This window comes from Bombina bombina, chromosome 8 (assembly GCF_027579735.1).
Source record: "Bombina bombina isolate aBomBom1 chromosome 8, aBomBom1.pri, whole genome shotgun sequence".
Taxonomy (NCBI): domain Eukaryota; kingdom Metazoa; phylum Chordata; class Amphibia; order Anura; family Bombinatoridae; genus Bombina; species Bombina bombina.
Genome location: NC_069506.1, coordinates 41,847,876 through 41,868,268, shown reverse-complemented (window position 1 = coordinate 41,868,268; position 20,393 = coordinate 41,847,876). Strand labels below are relative to the sequence as shown.

The window sequence follows — 20,393 nt, the reverse complement described above, 5'->3', positions numbered from 1 at the left end:
AATCTATAATACTTGGGAATCTTAGAGACTAAGCTATATATATGTACATTAGATATCTTAAATACATTTGATATGTATGTTCTTATGTTCTGTCTGATGTAAACTGTATGTGAGTTATTTCATGATCCAAACCCCTGTTTGCAAATATAAAGAGATGGGACTTCTTAAATGTATTTTTATATGCATAGCTTTACAGATTATTCAGCTTGTAGGTATATAAAAAATATTTCCCTGGGCTGCTTTCTCAATATTCTTCCAACCTCCAAATGTTCATATACATTTGTAAAGCCCGGAGCTAAATCATTATAATTTAATCTTAAACGTTTTGACATAGTCATTCAAATCAATTAAGATTAGTTAGATTAGTTTGTTAAAAAAAATCAAGTTTCCCTTGATCAAAAATGTTTTCTGATTATTGAATGCAACATTCAAATGCTGATTCTCATATACTTTAAAATAAGTCTATGAGAATCAATACTGGTGTAATTTTTAAATGTCATATTCATTGTTCAAATGTTAACACGTATTCTGTAGAAACATTTGAATGGTAATGGAGATTATTCTTTCTACTACTTGAATCTTAAAATTCTGCGATTGGACCAGGTCTATCAGTAGTTAACATTGTTAAATACTCAAAGGTTATTTCTTTACACTATCAAAGTTTTACTGTTGTGGCTACTTTAGTTGATTTTATTATTTCAACATTAACTTTTTCATTCTTTTTCCTTACACTGTAGCTCTTCTATAAAGTTATTAAAGACATTGAGCCTGGAGAAGAATTGTTGGTTTATATGAAGGAGGGAGGTTATTCCCTTGGAAACATGCCCCCAAATCTTGATGGTAAGTAAATTTGTTTAAATTAATGTTCCATGAAATAAAGTTTCATGTAATGTAGCTCTGAAAATGATGGATTTCCTAATTCTCAGAACTGAAAAAACACACTGCAGACTCTTCAGTGCAAACCCTGCTACATATCTATATTTATTTGGCGACAGCAGATAAATTGCAAAACAATGCTGTTTATACAAAACATAATGACCACGGATAGTTTTATCTTCTCCAAAATCATTCCCCAAATTGGATTCTCCAAAAGTAGTGGGTGGAGATTGGCAAGAGAAAAATAATTGTAGCAAACAAGATTGTTAATTTGTTTTAAAAATGTTTAGACTTGGGTGATATGTTATTCTATAGCTAGACAATAAAAATATTGTGCCGTCACTAAGATCTGATGATCTACAACTTCACCAGATCAGAGGTGGTTTTTCATGCTAACCCTCGCAGGTGTTTCATGTCAACCCTCCGTAGAGCGAAGTTATCACTGAGCTTTATTCGTGTAGCATCTTACAATTGCCTATATTTTGGTATGCATGTACTTTTCTATTAGGGTTATAAGTATTTTGAAGCTCACCACCGTTTAGTTTGTGAGAAAACAACGATGAGAATTGTAGTGTGAAAATCTTTACAGAATTATGTTGGGAATAGGGAGACAATGTCATATGCACTCATGGAACGCCGATGTTCAGCCCGTTTTACGAGAAAACAACAATTACACTTTGTATTTTGTACCTTTAAGTACAAATTTCGACGTATTTTTGCGCATCCTGTGTACTTAAATTACAATTTACGCTGTGCATATTTAATATAATTTATTCCTGTGTAATTTACATTGTACATTTTTGATAAAATATGATTTTTGATGAACAATTTTGTAACAATTTTTTATGCACCTTAACAATACAATGTTTGTGTAAATGGTTCAAATTTGCTTCATTCTCTTGGTATTCTTTATTGAAGGTGTGCCAATGAGAAGCGGCATATATGTGCAGCCACCAATCAGCAGCTAGTATCTAGTAGTGCATTGCTGCTCCTGAGCCTACATAGGTATGCTTTTCAACAAAAGATACCAAGAAAACAAAGCACATTAGATAATAGGTGTAAACTAGAAAGTTGTTTAAAATGATATCGAAATCATGAAATAAAAATGTAGGGTATCATGTCCCTTTAATAAACAGAAAAAGTGGGTTATTAAATTTTGATTCTAATGTCTATTTAATTTACTTTCATTATGATGGGGAAAGAAAAGTGTTAAAATATTAAAATGTTTGCTATTAATACGGCTGGGTTAATAATGACTTCAGAGCTATCTAAGTCACATGTTGATTAGGTTATGACTCATGGCTCTATACAGAGCCTGGTTCTGCCAGCACATAAGTATTCTTCTTTAGAGAGATCTTAGGGTACATTGACACTGCGCCTTTAGTTTTTTTTTGTGTGATCCTCCCTGGTATTGAAAAGGTGACATGTACTGTAGGCTGTGAATGTCATTTCTAGCAGATTATACAGCATATAACTAGACCCTGCGGGTGCAACTCTTATATCTCTATATATAATTGTATACATATGATGCCGTTTTTCTGTTCATTTATCTGTTCCTATTGCTGCCTCCTTTGATACCGCACTGAAGTACTTTTAATTCACCAGCTGTAGCACTTTACAGATTGTAAGCTGCAGCACATTTGAATGAAATGAGGATGCCCCATCCTGCTATACTAGCAATTAACCCTACACATAGGGAGCTAAACATATAGAATGTCACTGGATTTAAGATACCTACTTAGTCTTCTATTTAAATATTCTAAATGTCCATTTAACCAGGTTGAGCACTGCACCTGCAAAATGCATATCAAACATACCTAATAATGTATTATCTACCCATGGAACGCTCAGGCAGCTATTTCAATTCATACAGCCTTTCAGATTGTGCGTTTTAGAAATAAAATGTGCTAAATAGGTATTTTAGAAAATAAATTCTGGAAGCAAATAGATGATAATGATAAATCGTTTTACTGTTTTTTTAAAAGGGCCACAACAATTCTGTAATGCTGGGTACACGAGTTAGTGAAAAATATATAGATACATTGGAAGGGAAGACCTTACTCCAAAAATCTTACAATCAACTAATTTGTATGTAAGGAGGAATTAATATGTTCCAGGTAGGAATTATGTGGTATAATTAGAGATTAAAGGGACATGAAACCCAATTTTTTTTTTCACGATTTAGGTAGAGCATACAATTTTAAACAACTTTCAATTTTACTTCTATTATCACAGGTGTTTTGCTGCTCCAGAGCTTACCTAGGTAAACCCTTTAACAAAGGGTCACAAGAGAAGGAAGCACATTAAATAATAGAAGGACATGGGAAAGTTGATTAAAATTGTATGTTCTGTCAGAATCGTGAATGTCTAATTTTATGTCCCTTTAAGTACTGCTTATGCGGTATGTTTATATTATACAATACCTTTGCTCTTGATACTTCTACTTTGAAAATAGTTATGTAATTTGAACCTGATGTATAATGCCTTATAAACTACCAGACCGATAATTTGCTGTTCTCATGGTTATCTGTCAAATACTGAATATAATACTGCATTATGTCATTACAAATACATTTATTTGGTTTTGATATTGCTGTTTAAATCATATTTATTTATTTTATTAATCATCAGTAAAACAAAAATATAGTTTACATATGTTGTATTAAGTGTGCTATTAAAGATATTGTACCCAATGGCAAGAGTTGTTATCCTGCAGACCTTTAAGAAGAACGAAAGAAAGAGAAAGGAAAGAAGAGTAATTTCCAACAAGCAAAATGATTGGCGTAGTTTCTATGATTCTTATTAGAAATATTGCACCAATTGCAATATTGTATGGTAATCAAAGAATGTGTATTAGGCACTATCCAGTATAAATCCAGAGGATCGTAGGATAGGAAGAGGTGCAGACCGAGAGGGTCCAAACACTAAAGTTTGGCATGAGCCCCACGTTTTCCATAGGCAGAATCAGCTTGGGCAGTGGGAGAGGTGTTGGTACAACATGGTCAGAGTTGGGCATATCTTTAGCAGAGTTAGGCAGCCAGGGACATAGATAGACCCTCAAATGGCATGACTAGGTGGGATGGGATGGTTGGAAATGCTGATGTTAATAAGAGCAGATTGGGGAGTGTGGAGCAGGGGATCCAGATTCTCTCTATTAGGAAATAAAGTCAAAAGCTGAAAGTTTGTAGATAATTGTCTGGTAATATCACTTGGGGGCCCGGGGTTGCCCATTTCTGATCAGTGATATAGAACCTTAGATTATTATATCTTATATAGGTCATGAGTTGATTTCAGTTCCTGTGCTAAAAGACTGTATGGCAATGTGGGTAATTTGTATAAGCTATTCAAATCCATTACAGTAGAAATTGTTTGAATTAGTAAAACCTCTTCAATTAGCAAATAATATAACAAAAATCTAGTTATTCACATAAAGAATAAATAAAAAACCTACAAGTAATAGGTTTATTGTAGGTTACACGTTTTAAAGGGACACTAAAGTTAAAATTAAACTTTTAGATTTCAGATAATTAATAATAATAATACTAATAATAAAGCCATTTTAAACAACTTTCCAATTTACTTCCTTTAACAAAAGGTGCACAGTCTTTTTATATTTACACTTTTTGAGTCACCAGCTTCTACTGAGCATGTGCAAGAATTCACAAAATATACGTATACGCAATTCTGATTGGCTGATGGTTATCACATGATACAAGCGGAATGGTAATAGACATAACTTTGAAATTTGTCAGAAAAAAAAATCTACTACTCATTTGAAGTTCAGACTAAGAGGCCGATTTATCAAATGCCGAAAGGGCATGATTGGTTGTAGTGAATCATGTCCGCCCGGCATCATTATATGCAGACAGCATACACTGTCAGCATTTATCATTGCACAAGCATTTCTGGTGAAATGCTTGTGCAATGCCGCCCCCTGCAGTAGGGGGTGTCAATCATCCCGATCATATCTTATCAGGATGATTGCAGTCCGCCCCTTAAAGGTGGAGGACGAGTTAAGGAGCAGCGGTCTTAAGACCACTGCTTCTTAACTCATATTTCCGGCAAGCCAGAAGGCTCGCGCGGAATGACCAGCATCCGCTGCTTAATAAATCGTCCCCTAAATGCCATTGCATTGTTTTTTTTATCATGCATTTGATGATTATGTAAATCTACTGTATTTACTGGTCCTTTAAGGCAGCTTTGACAGGGATTTTACAGAATTTCACAGTAATATAAGATACATGAGCAAAGCTATAGTAAGCATCATGATGGGTGTAATTAACTCAATACCATAACTCCCAAAAGTTTTATAAGGAGGTGCAATGAGTCTTGAGGGCATTGGATGCAGTAGAAGGGGCATCATTATCAGTGTGGAATCTTTATCCTTGTTTAAATTAGGTATTAATTTCATCATTTAAATGGGTAATTTGAGCAAAATGTAAACATTTTTATAATACCAAAAAAAATGACTGTGCTTATTAACATCTGAACTGTGCATGGACAAAAACATTAATGATCAAAACTAGAAACATGAACTCTAAACTAAAGCTATTGACATTGAAAAATTAAAAAAATCTTGTGGCAAATTGTTATCTAATGGATTGGAATACCCAATCAAAATGATCCCTATACACGTTGTAGGGGGTGTTATCATTTCAAAAATGCATTTGATTTTCTAACACTTTGCCATGGAAATCTGTTGGACTTGAAGACACCCCTTAGGGTCATGGTCTCTTCCTAAATTATTTAATCTGATATGATTTGATGAATTGACTGACCAATTGCTCGGTGCAATATCATATTTTCATAATAAAATATTCTACTTTAAACCTACGTTTCCATGTGAGTAATGTGTTCAAAATCAAATATATTATTGGCAACAACAAAAAAACACCAAAAACCGAAATTGTCAAAAATATATACATTTTCTTTTTTTCCAATGCGTAAAAATACAAAGTGCTCCAATAATTGTCAGGTAATTGCTCCAAGGACAAAATAATTCCATATCAAACATATTGCTTTGTATACTTTTCAAATAAATACTTCCTTGTTCAGTTAAACTCTGAATTGCACAAGAAAGAGAATGCAAAAATGTTCTGCATGAAGATAATTATCGTTAAAAAAAAATAATCTTTTATGCCAACCTTAGCCAAATGCACTAGACCCCTTATCTCTGTTGGAATTTTGAGTAGGGCTCTTGAAGTCCTTTGAGACTTTATTCTGGTAGATTAGCATGTAGATGCCACATAATTGCCTTCCCTTGGTTTTTCTGAAAGCCATTAGGAGTTGATTTATTTTTCCGCTACATTTCTACATTGTCCTGAGTGTTACTGATGGAACCTTAGATAGAGATTGCAACCATAGATTGTACAAACAAGACAGAGAACAGGCAGTTTTTTTTAGGAAGATATTTTAGGAATAACCTGTTTTTTTACATGGAAAATGTGTTTTAGCTGCATGTAACCCAGGACTGCAGAAATTGAGAAGTGCATTTTTCCTGCATCACTTTAATCTCATGCCCTTAATTACATTTAAAAAAAATAGAATACAGTAAGTTTATTCATGTAGTGGAACTTAAATCCAAATGCCTTTTAAATGTTACCACTGAAATGTACCCTTAAGTGAAGCTGACACCTCACAAGCATTTTAATTTTTGAAACCAGAGTATCTAGGACCCCTATCCATCATCTCCTAGCTGCAAAACATCTGATTTGTCTAAATTACAGTGCACAAAGTTATCCTAAGAAAAAGCTGATTGGAAATATAATGCTTTTTTATTATTAAATTAAAAGGGCATGACACCTAGTTTTTTTCCATGATTCAGATAAAGTATAGCATTTTTTTTAAAGTTTCCAATTCACTTATATTATCACATTTTCTCTGTTTTCATAGTATTCTTTGTTGAAGAGAATACCTAGGCAGGTATTGCGCACGTGTACAAAATTATATGGCTGCAGTTTTACAAGGATCCTTTTGAGCAGTGGATAGCAACAGTCTATGCACAATGTATAACATTGTTAAAAACATTTTTGCAAAACTGCTACTAAATATCTCTACCTGCTTTTCAACAAAGGATACCAAGATAACATAATAGAAGTACATTTAAAAGATTTTATTTTTTAATTTTACAGTCTACCTAAATTATGAAAGAGAAAAAAGTTGGGTTTCATTACCATGTTCAAAATCTGTGTATAGTTGTCCTGCTATGAACTGACCCTATTGCACACATTTTACCAGACTTAGGTCTAGATTACAAGTGGAGTATATAATGGTCCTTTAATAATAATAATAATAATAATAATAATATTAAATATATTTCAGTTGTTTATTTTGTACTACAGAGACAGTTAGTTTTTCAAGAGCTAAACATTACACATATGAAGCTAAAAAATAATACATATAGTGCTTTTACATTCAAATGAGAATTTCCTGCATATCCTTATTAACTACACAATAGAATATGCTCACAGTTCCCAGTTTCTTAATTTAACCCAAGTGATCACCTAAGGGACGGAATTCCCATTATTGTGCATTTTCTTGGGCATCCTGTTCGGAAGTAATAATATAAAGACAAAGAAGCCTGCTGATGTATCTTTCCAGATAGTTTTTTTTTTTTTGCTGCTAAATTAATTCTTTACGCTCAAATTTATGTGTTTAAAAAGCATAGTTAAAGGGATATTAAACAGCGCTCCTTTAGTAAAAACAATTATGTTAAAACAAAGTAAACATACAAGAAACAATTTGTGTTAAACAACTTGTTTTTTGTTTGTTTTTTACTAAATGAGAACATATAAACTCTCAGTGTAGCGACTGCTTGCAACCAGATAAGAGAACAGACATTATAGAACTGAAGTTCTACTGTCACATGCATTTTGCAGCAAATGTCCTCTACTGAGCACAGGCAATAAAGTACAGCTAGAGCAGATGTATCCTAGCAACACTTTAAAGGAAAATTTGTTTGTTTGCCTTCCTGTAGCGACTACATCCACCTGTAAGGCGGTGACAGAATATAATGGACCCTTCACAAATAAAGCTTGAGAGAAAAAGGGGTTTATCACGGCTCGTTGAATTAGCACGTGTATTATGAGCTGAAATTAAACATGTTTGGTTGAGCGTAATTGAATTTAACGTGCATCAGGATAGCGCAACTTCAGAGCTCTGATTAACTGTTACGCTCCAACTAAAAAAAGAGGGGAGAAAACCATCAAAAATACATTTAGTAGCACAGTTGCACTCATAATAACACTGTGAGATAAAAAATATTTAAAACAATTATTGCAATTAAAAGTTATAAGGACTCAAAGATATGAGGTCTCAGGTGTTAGAAAAAAGGACTGCAAAGGGCTTTAACTTAGAGATACATACATATACATGTCTAAATGAAGAACATTGGAATTTGATAATATTTTATGTCAGGTTAGCGCACTTAAGAAAATGAGATTGTGTTTGAGCACAAGTAGGGCTTTTTACATTTTTAGAGCTCCATTGAAGTCTATGGGGAAATACGTTAATGCAGTTGCGATATTCTAACATTTGTGCATTTGCCAAAACTTTTTACTTTCAACTGTATTATGTGAACAACCCAATGAGGCATATTTAAGAAATGTCTTGCGGACCTGATCCGATCCGCAAGACATCGCTGAATGCGGAGAGCACAAGAGCTGCTGGTGCAACGCCGCCCCCTGCAGACTCGCGGCCAATGGGCCGCCAGCAGGGAGCTGTCAATCAACTCGATCGGGTTGAATTGTTGCAATTCCTGTCCGCCTGCTCAGAGCAGGCTGACAGGGTTATGGAGCAGCGGTCTTTGTGTCTGAAGACTCGCCAGAAACACGGGCCGTCAAGCTCCTTTCGGAGCTTGATAGATAGGCCCCATTGTGCGCAAGAAGCTGAAGTTAAGCAAATATGCACCAATGAGAGCGCAAACTACCGCTCCACTTGTAATCTAGCTCTATGTATTTAACATCTTCAAATGGTTTAAACTTATACAGATTAATCACAATGCTTTAGCTTTTTCTAAAAAAAAATCCCCATAGACATTAATGGTGCTTTCCTTAGAAAATTATTAAATATGTTGTTTTCTTAAAGGGACACTTAACCCAATTTTTTTTCTTTTGTAATTCGGAAAGAGCATGCAATTTTAAGCAACTTTCTAATTTACTCCTATTATCAATTTTTCTTCATTCTCTTGCTATCATTACTTGAAAAAGAAGGCATCTAAGCTTTTTTTTTGGTTTCAGTACTCTGGACAGCACCTTTTTATTGGTGGATGAATTTATCCACCAATCAGCAAGGACAACCCAGGTTGTTCACCAAAAATGGGGCGGCATCTAAACTTACATTCTTGCATTTCAAATAAAGATACCAAGAGAATGAACAAAATTTGATAATAGGAGTAAATTAGAAAGTTGCTTAAAATTTCATGCTCAATCTGAATCACGAAAGAATTTTTTGGGTACAGTGTCCCTTTAAGGATCGTTATCAACCCCATGGTCACATATGCACTGCAAAATCATCTCTGTGTGGTTCCCGGACAAAAATGTGGACAGTGACTTGAGCATACATATGTATGCCTGCTCCTCATTGGATCACTGGTTGTATTCTTATTTGCAGCAACACAGTACATTTTTGGTGAATGACTTTTACTATGTTTAACCAATTCACAGGGGTTAAAAATATAGTAAAAAAAATGGAAATTTAAAATACAGGCCTCTAATGAAATACAACATTTTATTGTACACTTAAATGTCACTTTAACACGAACATAAAGTGGGTGGGATGCCAGTATTCTAACATAGTTAATGAATTAATCCTTGCTTACATCAATAAGGTTATACATCAGAAAATTGGAAATTACTCTATCACGTTCTCATACTTCTCCATATGCCCCAGGAATCACAAACATTACTTAAAAAAGGGGGTTTTTAAGGAGTGAAGGAGAGAGAAAGATGCCCAAATGTTGCCATCTCATACTTCCACGTTCCAGCATTGCAGGGCATGTTTGCCAGTATCAATAAAACCACACCAACCAGCTTAATTACCCTCTACCTTGGGAGTTAATGAGACTTGCTACATGCAGAAAGTTTGCTCTAAGTTGTTTGCTTAGGAATGAAAGTTAAATTGCGGAAAGATGTTTTGAGTGCGGAGTAGCTAACCAGCTTAAGAAGCTTCTGTTCACAAAATTGCTGGGTGGGGGAGTTCTGGACCGTCATGTTACTTTTACAGAATTTGTTCTTTTGGAATATTTACTGAGCCAATTGTTTAACTTGGCATCCTAGTCAGGATGCTGCCTCGTAAACTTAATAACAGTTGCCCTTTTTTAATTTGTTTGACCCTGGCGATAATAATTTATTATGTACATTTAGATATTAATGGTGTTTCTTTATGCATTGCCTCTTACATTTTCTATCACAAATGACATTTATTAGCTGCACATTTCACCTGTATTGTTTTTGGGTTTCTTCTTATCTTTGAAGGAAACAACAGATTTGTTTAGCATTTTAATATATTTAAAAGGATATTAGATTTAAATTGAATTCCCTCTAAAATATTTAAAGGGATATACTGTAAAAATGTTATGCTCTGATTCGTTATAACATGACTTTTTTTTGGTTAGTGTCTCTAAATATGTGTTTAACCCATGCAAAAGGGTTAAAAGGGACAGTCTACTTGTTTTATTGTTTAAAAGATAGATAACATCATTACTACCCATTCCCCAGCTTTGCACAACCAACATTGTTATATTAGTAAACTTTATAACCTCTAAACCTCTAAATCTCTGCCTGTTTCTAAGCCCCTGTTTCTTATCTCAGTGCAATTTATTAGCTGTTCACAGACAGATAGTGCTAGTTAATGTGTGCCATTTAGATACCATTGTGCTCACTTCTGTGGAGTTATGAAGGAACCAGCACTAATTGGCTAAAATGCAAGTTTGAAAAAGGCACTGAGATAAGGGGTTGTCTGCAGTGGCTTAGATACAGGTAATTATACAGGTAAAAAGTATATTAATATAACAGTATTTGTTAATCAAAATGGGGGATTGGGCAATAAAGGGATTATCTATTTTTTTAAACAATACCAATTTTTAAAGGGACACTGAACCCAAATTTTTTCTTTTGTAATTCAGAAAGAGCATGCAATTTTAAGCAACTTTCTAATTTACTCCTATTATCAATTTTTTTTCGTTCTCTTGCTATCATTATTTGAAAAAGAAGGCATCTAAGCTTTTTTTTGGTTTCAGTACTCTGGACAGCACTTTTTTATTGGTGGATGAATTTATCCACCAATCAGCAAGGACAACCCACGTTCTTCACCAAAAATGGGCCGGCATCTAAACTTACATTCTTGCATTTCAAATAAAGATCCCAAGAGAATCAAGAAAATTTGATAATAGGAGTAAATTAGAAAGTTGCTTAAAATTTCATGCTCAATCTGAATCACGAAAGAAAATTTTTGGGTACAGTGTCCCTTTAAGTAGACTGTCCCTTTCAACGCACAACCAAATTGCTGCTCAAAGACCAACACATTGCATTTCCTGGGCACAACAGAAACAATTAGCCTATAAGAAGAAGCATACTCGTGTATCAGCCAATCACAGGTCATAACCTACTAAGTGCTGTGTTTCTTTAGTGGGACATAGCTATGTGTTAAACCCCCATTGCAGGAATTAAGCACCTAGTTCCAAAAAGTGGCACCAATACAAAAATTATCCGGTCTCAATAATTAGAGAATGTATTATTTGTTTTAGAATGTCCTAAATTATTTATTTGAACCATTGCTAACTTATTTTTCTGTTTCTTTACTCATTTGTTTGCAATACACAGAAGAACATACATTTCGCTGTGAAGATTGTGATGAACTTTTTCAGTCTAAGCTTGATTTAAGGCGGCATCAGAAATACGCCTGCAACACGGTCAATCACATATACGAATCATTAAACGAAGAGATCAAGCAGGAAGGCTTTGACGATGAACAAGTGTATGAATGTAAAGACTGCGAGCGCCTTTTCCCTAATAAATATAGGTAAGTATTGGAGGTGAAACAGTTTTCGTAAATATTTGGTAAGAACTTTTTTTTTAATTATGTGTAGTCAAATTCAAATTTGAATATCATGCAGATACATTTGTTGCAGAAGTTAAACACACAGATATATACAAGAATTAGAGCCCTTTTTATTGTGTGTCTTTTATCTGGTTTTTGACTACATCATGACAATAAAATAATTAGGAACTACTATAAATTTATATGATATGAGAAAAAATACAAACCTTTCAGACATTCAATTTATCAAGGTCAGTTATACTTCAATTTGGCAGCATACAGTAAGTTATTATAATTGGTTTTAAGTCTTCTTGCTTTTTTTCCTCTTTCAATTCTTCCTGACATGTTGACCTTTGGGTTGTTGCTGTAAGTCAGATTATAATACTTATTTTTCCTGTACAAAACAATTTCCTTGTCTACGATCATAGCGGCAGGATAGTAAAACGATTTGTTTAGAAAACAGCTTCCCCTGTAATGGACAGAAACAGCTATTGGCCAATTTTAAATCGCTTGTATATGCAAATAACTGTATTGCGTGTACCAATTAGAACATTTTTAATATTTTTTGATTAATAGAAAATTACCTTTAAAAAAAAAAAACGTCAACAGAATGATACTAATATTCATAGTAGTTTATTAAGCATCCCAAATATGTCACAATCACAGTTGTCAATAAAGTTATTGAAGAGAAACTCAGGGGAACCCTGCACACAACCCCCCCCCCCCCCCAAAAAAAAATAGTAACCAATAAAATAGCTGAATTTGGGGGGGGGGGGGCTTTATTGATTATGCACCTTTCAAAAGGGGTCACTTACAGGGAGTTATAACCATGCATGTTTGTCAGAATAGTCACCAAAAAGGACATTAACAAATAAACTTTTATGATTCAGATAGAGCACCTTTCACTTTATCTCCATATTCAAATTTAATTTGTTCTTTTGGTATACTTTGTTGAAAAGCATACCTAGGTAGGCTCAGGAGCAGTAATGTATTACTAGGATCTAACTGCTGATACAGACATCCCAAGTCTCCCTGATTGTAATAGTGGCTCCCTGATGCCAGCAAATGGAATGCAATCTCCCTGAAACTCCAAGTGCCGTGATCCAATGTGGCCCAAATCCGCAAATGTGTTTCTTTTCTTTAAGGAATGCCTTTAGTTGCTGGGACGTTATAGAACCCTCAAAGAATGCATCAGTAACAAAAAAGCCCCCACTAATTTTAATAAAATAAAACACAAATACTACCTTATTTACTGCACGTAATTAAACTTCGTATTCTAAAATATTTGAGCATTCAACAAGCGTACGATCACTGGAAAATAGGTTTGTTGTATGTGGTTGTGCAATAAAGCTACTTTTTTAAAATGTGACTTTAGTGGGAAGCTACTTTAATGATAACTCTCTATCTTATTTAGGGTTTCAAGGTGTCCAATATATAACTAGGATGGGGGGGGGGGTGGCGGCGGTGCAGTAGTGGGAGAAGCCACCTCCCTGAAATGAGTTTTTGCAGGTTGGGATGTCTGCTGATAGATTGATACACATATATGCCTCTTTTCATTGCCTAGGTCAGCTAGGTTTCGGTAATGCATTGCTGCTCTGGAAGCAACTTTAATAATGAATTTGCAAGGGTTAAACATATTTATATACAGACAATAGTGCAATAACATGCTAACACATTAGAGCAGGGCTCGGCAATTCCAGGAGCCAAGGAGCCACTGTCTGGCTCTTAAATTTTCTTACTGGCTCCTAAATTTGAAACAAATTTGTAGACGCCTGCATTAGTGCATTTTCTTTTTGTAATTGTATGCCCCTGTAATCAATAACTAATTTATTAAACTAGTTAACTTCATTAGTGGTGAAACTATTTTGCTTACAGTTTGGAACAGCATATGATAATTCATACGGAAGAGCGGGAGTACAAATGTGATCAGTGTCCGAAGGCCTTCAACTGGAAATCAAACCTTATTCGCCATCAGATGTCACATGATAGCGGCAAACGCTTTGAGTGCGAAAACTGCGTAAAGGTACCGTGACAAAATCCTTCTTTTTTTTTTTTTTTTGCTCAACAGTTTTTGACATTGTTTTATCCATCATACTATGGTCAAAGGTTTCGAAATGATTTGTATCTCACGTATGTCCTTTGCAGAGCGACTCCTGGTTTCCAAGTGATCTCCATGCCAGATTACCCATATATTTGAACTGCAACAACAGCTGTGAAGCGGAATCGCACACACCTAAAGTAGACGTCAGTGTTATGACATAGTTATATTTATTGTAGTATCACACACGGTTACAAGCACATCGCTTCGGGGTACTGTGCTTCCCAATATCCTGTACACATTAGGAAAAACAAGTGGTGCAGTTCCCAGAAGCTTTGTGAGCTGTACTTTAGGTGTGTGTTAAGCTTTATGATATTGAATATGGGAAACAAAAATCACCCTACACCGATTCTTTGTCATTAATCATTTTTGTTAAAGGGACATTAAAAAAATTGAATTCCCCATAATTTAAAAGGACATGAAATATTTAATGATTCAGATAGATCTTGCAATTTTAAACAACTTTCTAATTTACTTATTTTATCTAATTGGATTTTTTCTCTTGGTATCCTTTGTTAAATAGAATACCTAGATAGGTTCAGGAGCAGTGATGCATAACTGGGTGCTAGCTGCTACACATATATGCCTCTCCTCATTGGTTCAGCGGATGCGTTCAGCTAGCTTCAAGTAGGACAACAAAGGATGCCAAGTGAACAAAGTAAATTTGATCATAAAAGTAAACTGGAAAGTGATATAAATATAAATATTATGCTTTATCTGAATCATGAAAGAAAACATTTGGGTTTCCTATCCCTTTAAAGGGACATAAAACCCAAAACATTTTTTTCACGACTCAGACAATTTAAAAAAAGCTTCCAATTTATTTATATTGTCAGATTTGCTTCATTCTCATGTTATTCTTTGTTGAAGAGATATCTAGATAGGTAGCCTGCACGTGTGGAGAACTACATGACAGGAAATAGTACTGCCATCTAGTGCTCTTTCTAATGTATAACATTGTTGCAAAACTGCTGCAGACACGTGCACACTCCTGAGCGTAGATTTTTGTTTTTTTAAGAAAGGATAATAAGAAAACAAAGAAAATTTGATAATAAAAATAAATTGGAAATGTGTTCAAAATTGTATCGTCTATCTTAATCAGGAAAGAAAAAAAATTGGGTTTTTGTCCCTTTAATTATACATAATAAAAAAACTACAATATAATTTCATTAATTTGTCCATTTTTGTCTCTTCAATTTACCTATGAATTTGTGCTTTTTACGCTGCCCCCATTGGAATGAATCCTAGATTATTATTATTTTTGTTATTATTACAGTAATGCTAGTGGCAATGTAACATGTTACAAAGTAATTGCTGGATCAGTGCAGGTGCTCATTTCTATATGTCCCTTATTGGCTACAGTAAAGGTTATAAGATCAGCATGCATAAGAAACTTTTCAAGGAATATGTCCCTGGGTTGCAAAACAATGCAAGATTCACAGGCAAACTGACAAGTGAAATGAACTTTGAAACATATTTGGTATAGAGATCTTTTTCATTCTGTGCTTAATTGCTGATATATATTATGCATATACAGTATAATATATATATATATATATATATATATATATATATATATATATATATATATATATATATATATATATATATATATATATATATATATATATATATATATTAATGTCCCTTTAATGTTCTGATGCCCTATTCTATTGGTATTGCTTCTGGTTTTGGCTTACCATTATGTTTCAATCAGATCACAATTCTTGAAAAAAGTTTATCCAAATTAGTTTTCTACAAAATTCACCATTAAAATCAAGGGACATTTTGTAGATTGTATAAGCTTTTATAAAGGATTGTGATTGACTGTATGGGGGTAATTTGTAACATAAGTGTTAATGGCATTGAATCTGGGGTAGATCACATTCCTTAGGTAAACTTAATAACCATAGGTGACATCACAAATCTTTATAGACTTAAAGGGGACATTCTGGACAAAATTACAATGTTCACAGGTGCATTTCAGTTTTGCAAACAAGCATTTGTACAAAATACATATATTAGCAACAAGGCCACAATTGTTATTGTTTAAAAAGATAGATAATCCCTTTATTACCCATTCCCCAGTTTTGCACAGCCAACACGGTTATATTAATACACTTTTAACCTCTGTGATTACCTTGTATCTAAGCCTCTTTTGACAGCCCCCTGATCACATGACTATTTATTATCTATTGACTTGCATTTTAGCCAATTAGTGCAGTGTCATACACAGCCCACGGGCGCAAGCACAATGCTATCTATATGGCCCACATGAATTAGTAAAGGTAGTAAAGGCGTTATCTATCTTTTTAAACAATAACAATTTTTGCGTTGACTGTCCCTTTAAGTATGTTCCATGCACCAGCATTTTAAGCACAGCACTTGCTCAGAGAGCCTAAAGCGCTTGTTTTTTCTGGGAATGACTCAATTAGGCTCATTGATGATATTATACAAGCTACACTGGCTCTCTGAGTAGCTGTAGGATTTAAATTGCTGGTGCACTGAGAATATCTAGATATGCTTCACATGCATGTGCAGATAAAAATTATTAGCTTTTATTCCCTATACAGATATACTGTAAATATTTGTCAATTCAAATATGCAATTCATCTATGTGCATTTCATTTTTCACCAGATTGTCCCTTTAATAAAGATGTTTGTTACTGACAGTTTTTAAGTTACAAATGGAATATGATCACTTTATGTATAAAGTTTTGTTTGGTTCTTTATCAGATTTAAAATAATTTGTTCATTTGCATCTTTCTTGGGAAAACTTTCAATTTAACGTTTTGTTACTTGTTTTTTTTATTAAATTGTAATAACAATGGAAACTGCATGTAGAGACGTTAAAGGGACATGAAATTCAGAAAAGCATGTCATTTTAAGAGTCTTTCAATTTACTTCTATTATCTATTATCAGAAGCAACAATACACTACTGGGAGCTAGCTGCTGATACACAAATATGGCTGTTGACACTGTCACATCTGAGGTCTTCTATTAGATCCCATTAGTGCATTAATGCTCTCGAGCAATAGCACAATAATAAACTGTTAACACATTTGCGCATTTTTGCACTTTGCCTCTTTAAAAATATTTTTTTTAACTTTGTTGCATTTAAAGGGAAATGAAACCATTTACTTTCATGATTCAGATAGAGCATGCAATTTTAAGCAACTTTCTAATTTACTCCTATTATATTTTTTTATTTGTCCTCCTGCTATCTTTATTTGAAAAGCAGGAATTTAAGCTTAGGAGCTGGCCCATTTTTGGTTCAGTACCTGGGTGGCGCTTGATGATTGGTGGCTAAATGTAGCCACCAATTAGCAAGAGCTACTCTACCCAGGGGAAACTTAACAATAGATTTAAATTGGAAAGTTGTTTAAAATTGTATGCTCTATCTGAATCATGAAAGACAAATGTTGGTTGGATCTCATATCCTTTTAAAGCAGTATGGAAGCATACTTGTTTCTCTATAAAATATACAAGTAGCAACAACTGCGCTCACTGCAAGGCAACAATAATGTAATAAATAAAAATTGATTCCCTTTAATACCTGATTTATTTTGATGTACCCCAAAAAAATTAATTTGAAAACTAAAAAAGAAATGCACATTGCAGAGGTATTATTAAATGCTGTTTTTTTCACCCTCCTGCAGGTATTCACAGACCCAAGCAACCTCCAGCGGCACATCCGTTCTCAGCACGTCGGAGCTCGGGCGCATGCATGTCCTGATTGCGGTAAAACATTTGCCACCTCATCAGGGCTCAAGCAACACAAACACATTCATAGCACTGTCAAACCTTTCATATGTAAGTTGTCTTGGTCATAACAGGTCTGTCTTAAAGGGACAGTACACTGTAACATTGTTTTTCCATTAATGTATTTTCAATGACTTGTTATAACAGCTGCAGATTATAAAATATATGAGAAATTGCATTTCAAGTTTATTTATATATATGAAATATCCGGTTTTGTGCTTTTAAACCACAACCTATTACAATGGGTTGAGCTTGCAAGTAATATCATATCTCATTATATTATCACTTTGTGTACACACACATGTTTCCTTATCTTATATCTGTCTGTAAACCAAAGCTCAACACTTAGAGAGAACAGTGGAAAATTAACATTTTATTGCGTAACTATCCTGCACCCCATTGAGAGTGTAATTTCTTCTGCTGGCTGTGTTTACATAGGCTTAGACTCCAGTATAGAAACTTTCAGTATAGGTGGTGATACCACCGACTAAATTAGCTATTTTAAATGCCGAAATAACGGTAAAGGAGCTACTTGTAAACCATTTAATACCCTCCAGCAGGTAAAATGAATAATTTGGAACAATTTAAAGGGGAGGCATTTTTTGGGGTAAACTGTCCCTTTAAGTTGAAATGGGAGGCTCCTGTTCTTGCACATTATGCAGAATTATGTTATAATAAAAAAAGCTCTTTAGATGAATTCTTGATTTCTCAGCAAACTCAAAAAATGGTTTTATTATTCATCAGATAATCCAAAGAGTTACATATTTTATTAACTTAATTACAAAATCCTAATAATATTATTTTATACAGTTAATGCAAACCAGTTATTTCTTACTAAAAAAAAGATAAACAGCCTTTAGTAAAATAATCTTTTAAACATTTTTTATTTTGACATCAAGCATTTGTCCGTCAGGTATGCAGACTAAACTAAATACTATTATTTTATTAAATGTTTGGCTGCAGCTCTTGCTGTACGAGTTGATTTCCAAAATATTGCGTACATTATGAGTGGGTTTGTACACTAGAGCAGTGTTTTTCAACCAGTGTGCCGTGGCACACTAGTGTGCCGTGAGAGATCCTCAGGTGTGCCACGGCAGACTGACAACAGTGTGACATATTTTTTAAACTTTGCTTGTTTTTTACTCCCTGTGCAGGGGTAGTTTGTAGGAGGCATGGCATAACAGCACAATACATACAGTATGTGTGTGTATGTGTATATATATATATGCTGTATTAGGCTACAATGTGTGATTTTTTTAAAATTTTGGCATGGTGGTGTGCCACAGGATTTTTTAATGTAAAAAAGTGTGCCACTGCAAAAAAAAGGTTAAAAATCACTGCACTAGAGCTTACTGGTGATGCCTCACCAATTGCCAAATATGTCTACAAATTACTTTTAAATTATTTGGGATTTAAAGGGACAGTATACACCAAATTTCATTTAACTGCATGTCATAGACAATACTATAAATAATATTATGCACAGATACTGATACAAAAAATCCAGTATAAAACCTTTTAAAAACTTACCTAGAAGTTCCCAATTTAGCACTGTTGATGAGGTTAGGTAGGGACACCCACTGAAAGGGGCTGATAACAGGACCCCCCACTGCATATGAAAAGACCCATTACACAAACAAAAGCAATCAGAAGTCTGTATACATCAGTATACATCTAAAACGGATTATCATAAATGGATCATCTACAAAACATTTATGCAAAGAAAAATCTACTGTCTCTTTAAAGTGATAGTAAAGTTAAAATGTAACTTTCATATTTCAAAGCATACAATTTTGTTAGCAAATTGTTTTAATCTCTTGGTATCCTTTGTTGAAGACTAAACCTATGTAGGCTCACAAGTGTGCAATTATCTTCAACATTATATATGTTGTTTTAAACACTGCTCCCATAGCATGCTAAAGATACCTGCATGCTCCTAAGCTCCTATTAACCTTACAAAATGCACTCTTTATTAATAAATATATTAAATAGTAAAGCAAATTTGATAATAGTAATATTTTTTTTTTTTTTTTTTTTTAATAACATGACATTCACTTTATAAACCATGAAAGTTTAAATTTGACTTGACTGCCCCTTTAATTTGTATGGAAGTCCTTCTACTACTTTCTTATACTATGTGTTTAACCCTTGAAAATGGGTTTAAACATATAGCCAAATTAACAAACCTCAAAAGGTCATATATACTCAATCCCAAACCTATCACAGTCCAGATAAGAATGTGGCTGGTGAGCCAATCCGGTGAAACCATACATGTGCATGCTGCATCCTTGGTCTGCGTGCAAGTGTGTAACAGTTTATTTAACTCTTTAGGATGAGATTAAAATAAACACATAGTAAAAGAAATAAATTTGATTAAAAAAAAGTCTAATGAAATAGAGCACTTACTATATTTTTATAGTAGGATGTGGCTTTAAGAAAAAATCTGAGAAATAAAATCACTTTTTTTCGCAGAGCAAAGCAATTTTAGGGATACGGTACATTGCCAGCTAAGAACTTCACAGTGTGTTAGTCCAGCGTTTCCAACTGGAGATCCTGGGCATTGAACCAATAATATTCTTGCATTCATACATTGTTCAGTGTCTTAGCTAATAAATTAAG

The 20,393-nt window shown here is 34.0% G+C and overlaps 1 protein-coding gene across 1 annotated transcript in view; it reads left to right on the top strand.

Moving 5' to 3' along the window:
* Positions 1-786: 786 nt before the first annotated feature.
* PRDM16 (PR/SET domain 16) overlaps positions 787-20,393 on the top strand; it is a 65,129-nt gene continuing 45,522 nt past the window's right edge. Inside the window, exons 1-5 of the mRNA XM_053690342.1 lie at positions 787-840; positions 11,697-11,895; positions 13,789-13,936; positions 14,059-14,157; positions 17,672-17,825. Of these exons, the coding sequence (XP_053546317.1) occupies positions 792-840; positions 11,697-11,895; positions 13,789-13,936; positions 14,059-14,157; positions 17,672-17,825 (649 nt within the window). The 5' untranslated portion in view covers positions 787-791. The remainder of the gene's footprint in view (positions 841-11,696; positions 11,896-13,788; positions 13,937-14,058; positions 14,158-17,671; positions 17,826-20,393) is intronic.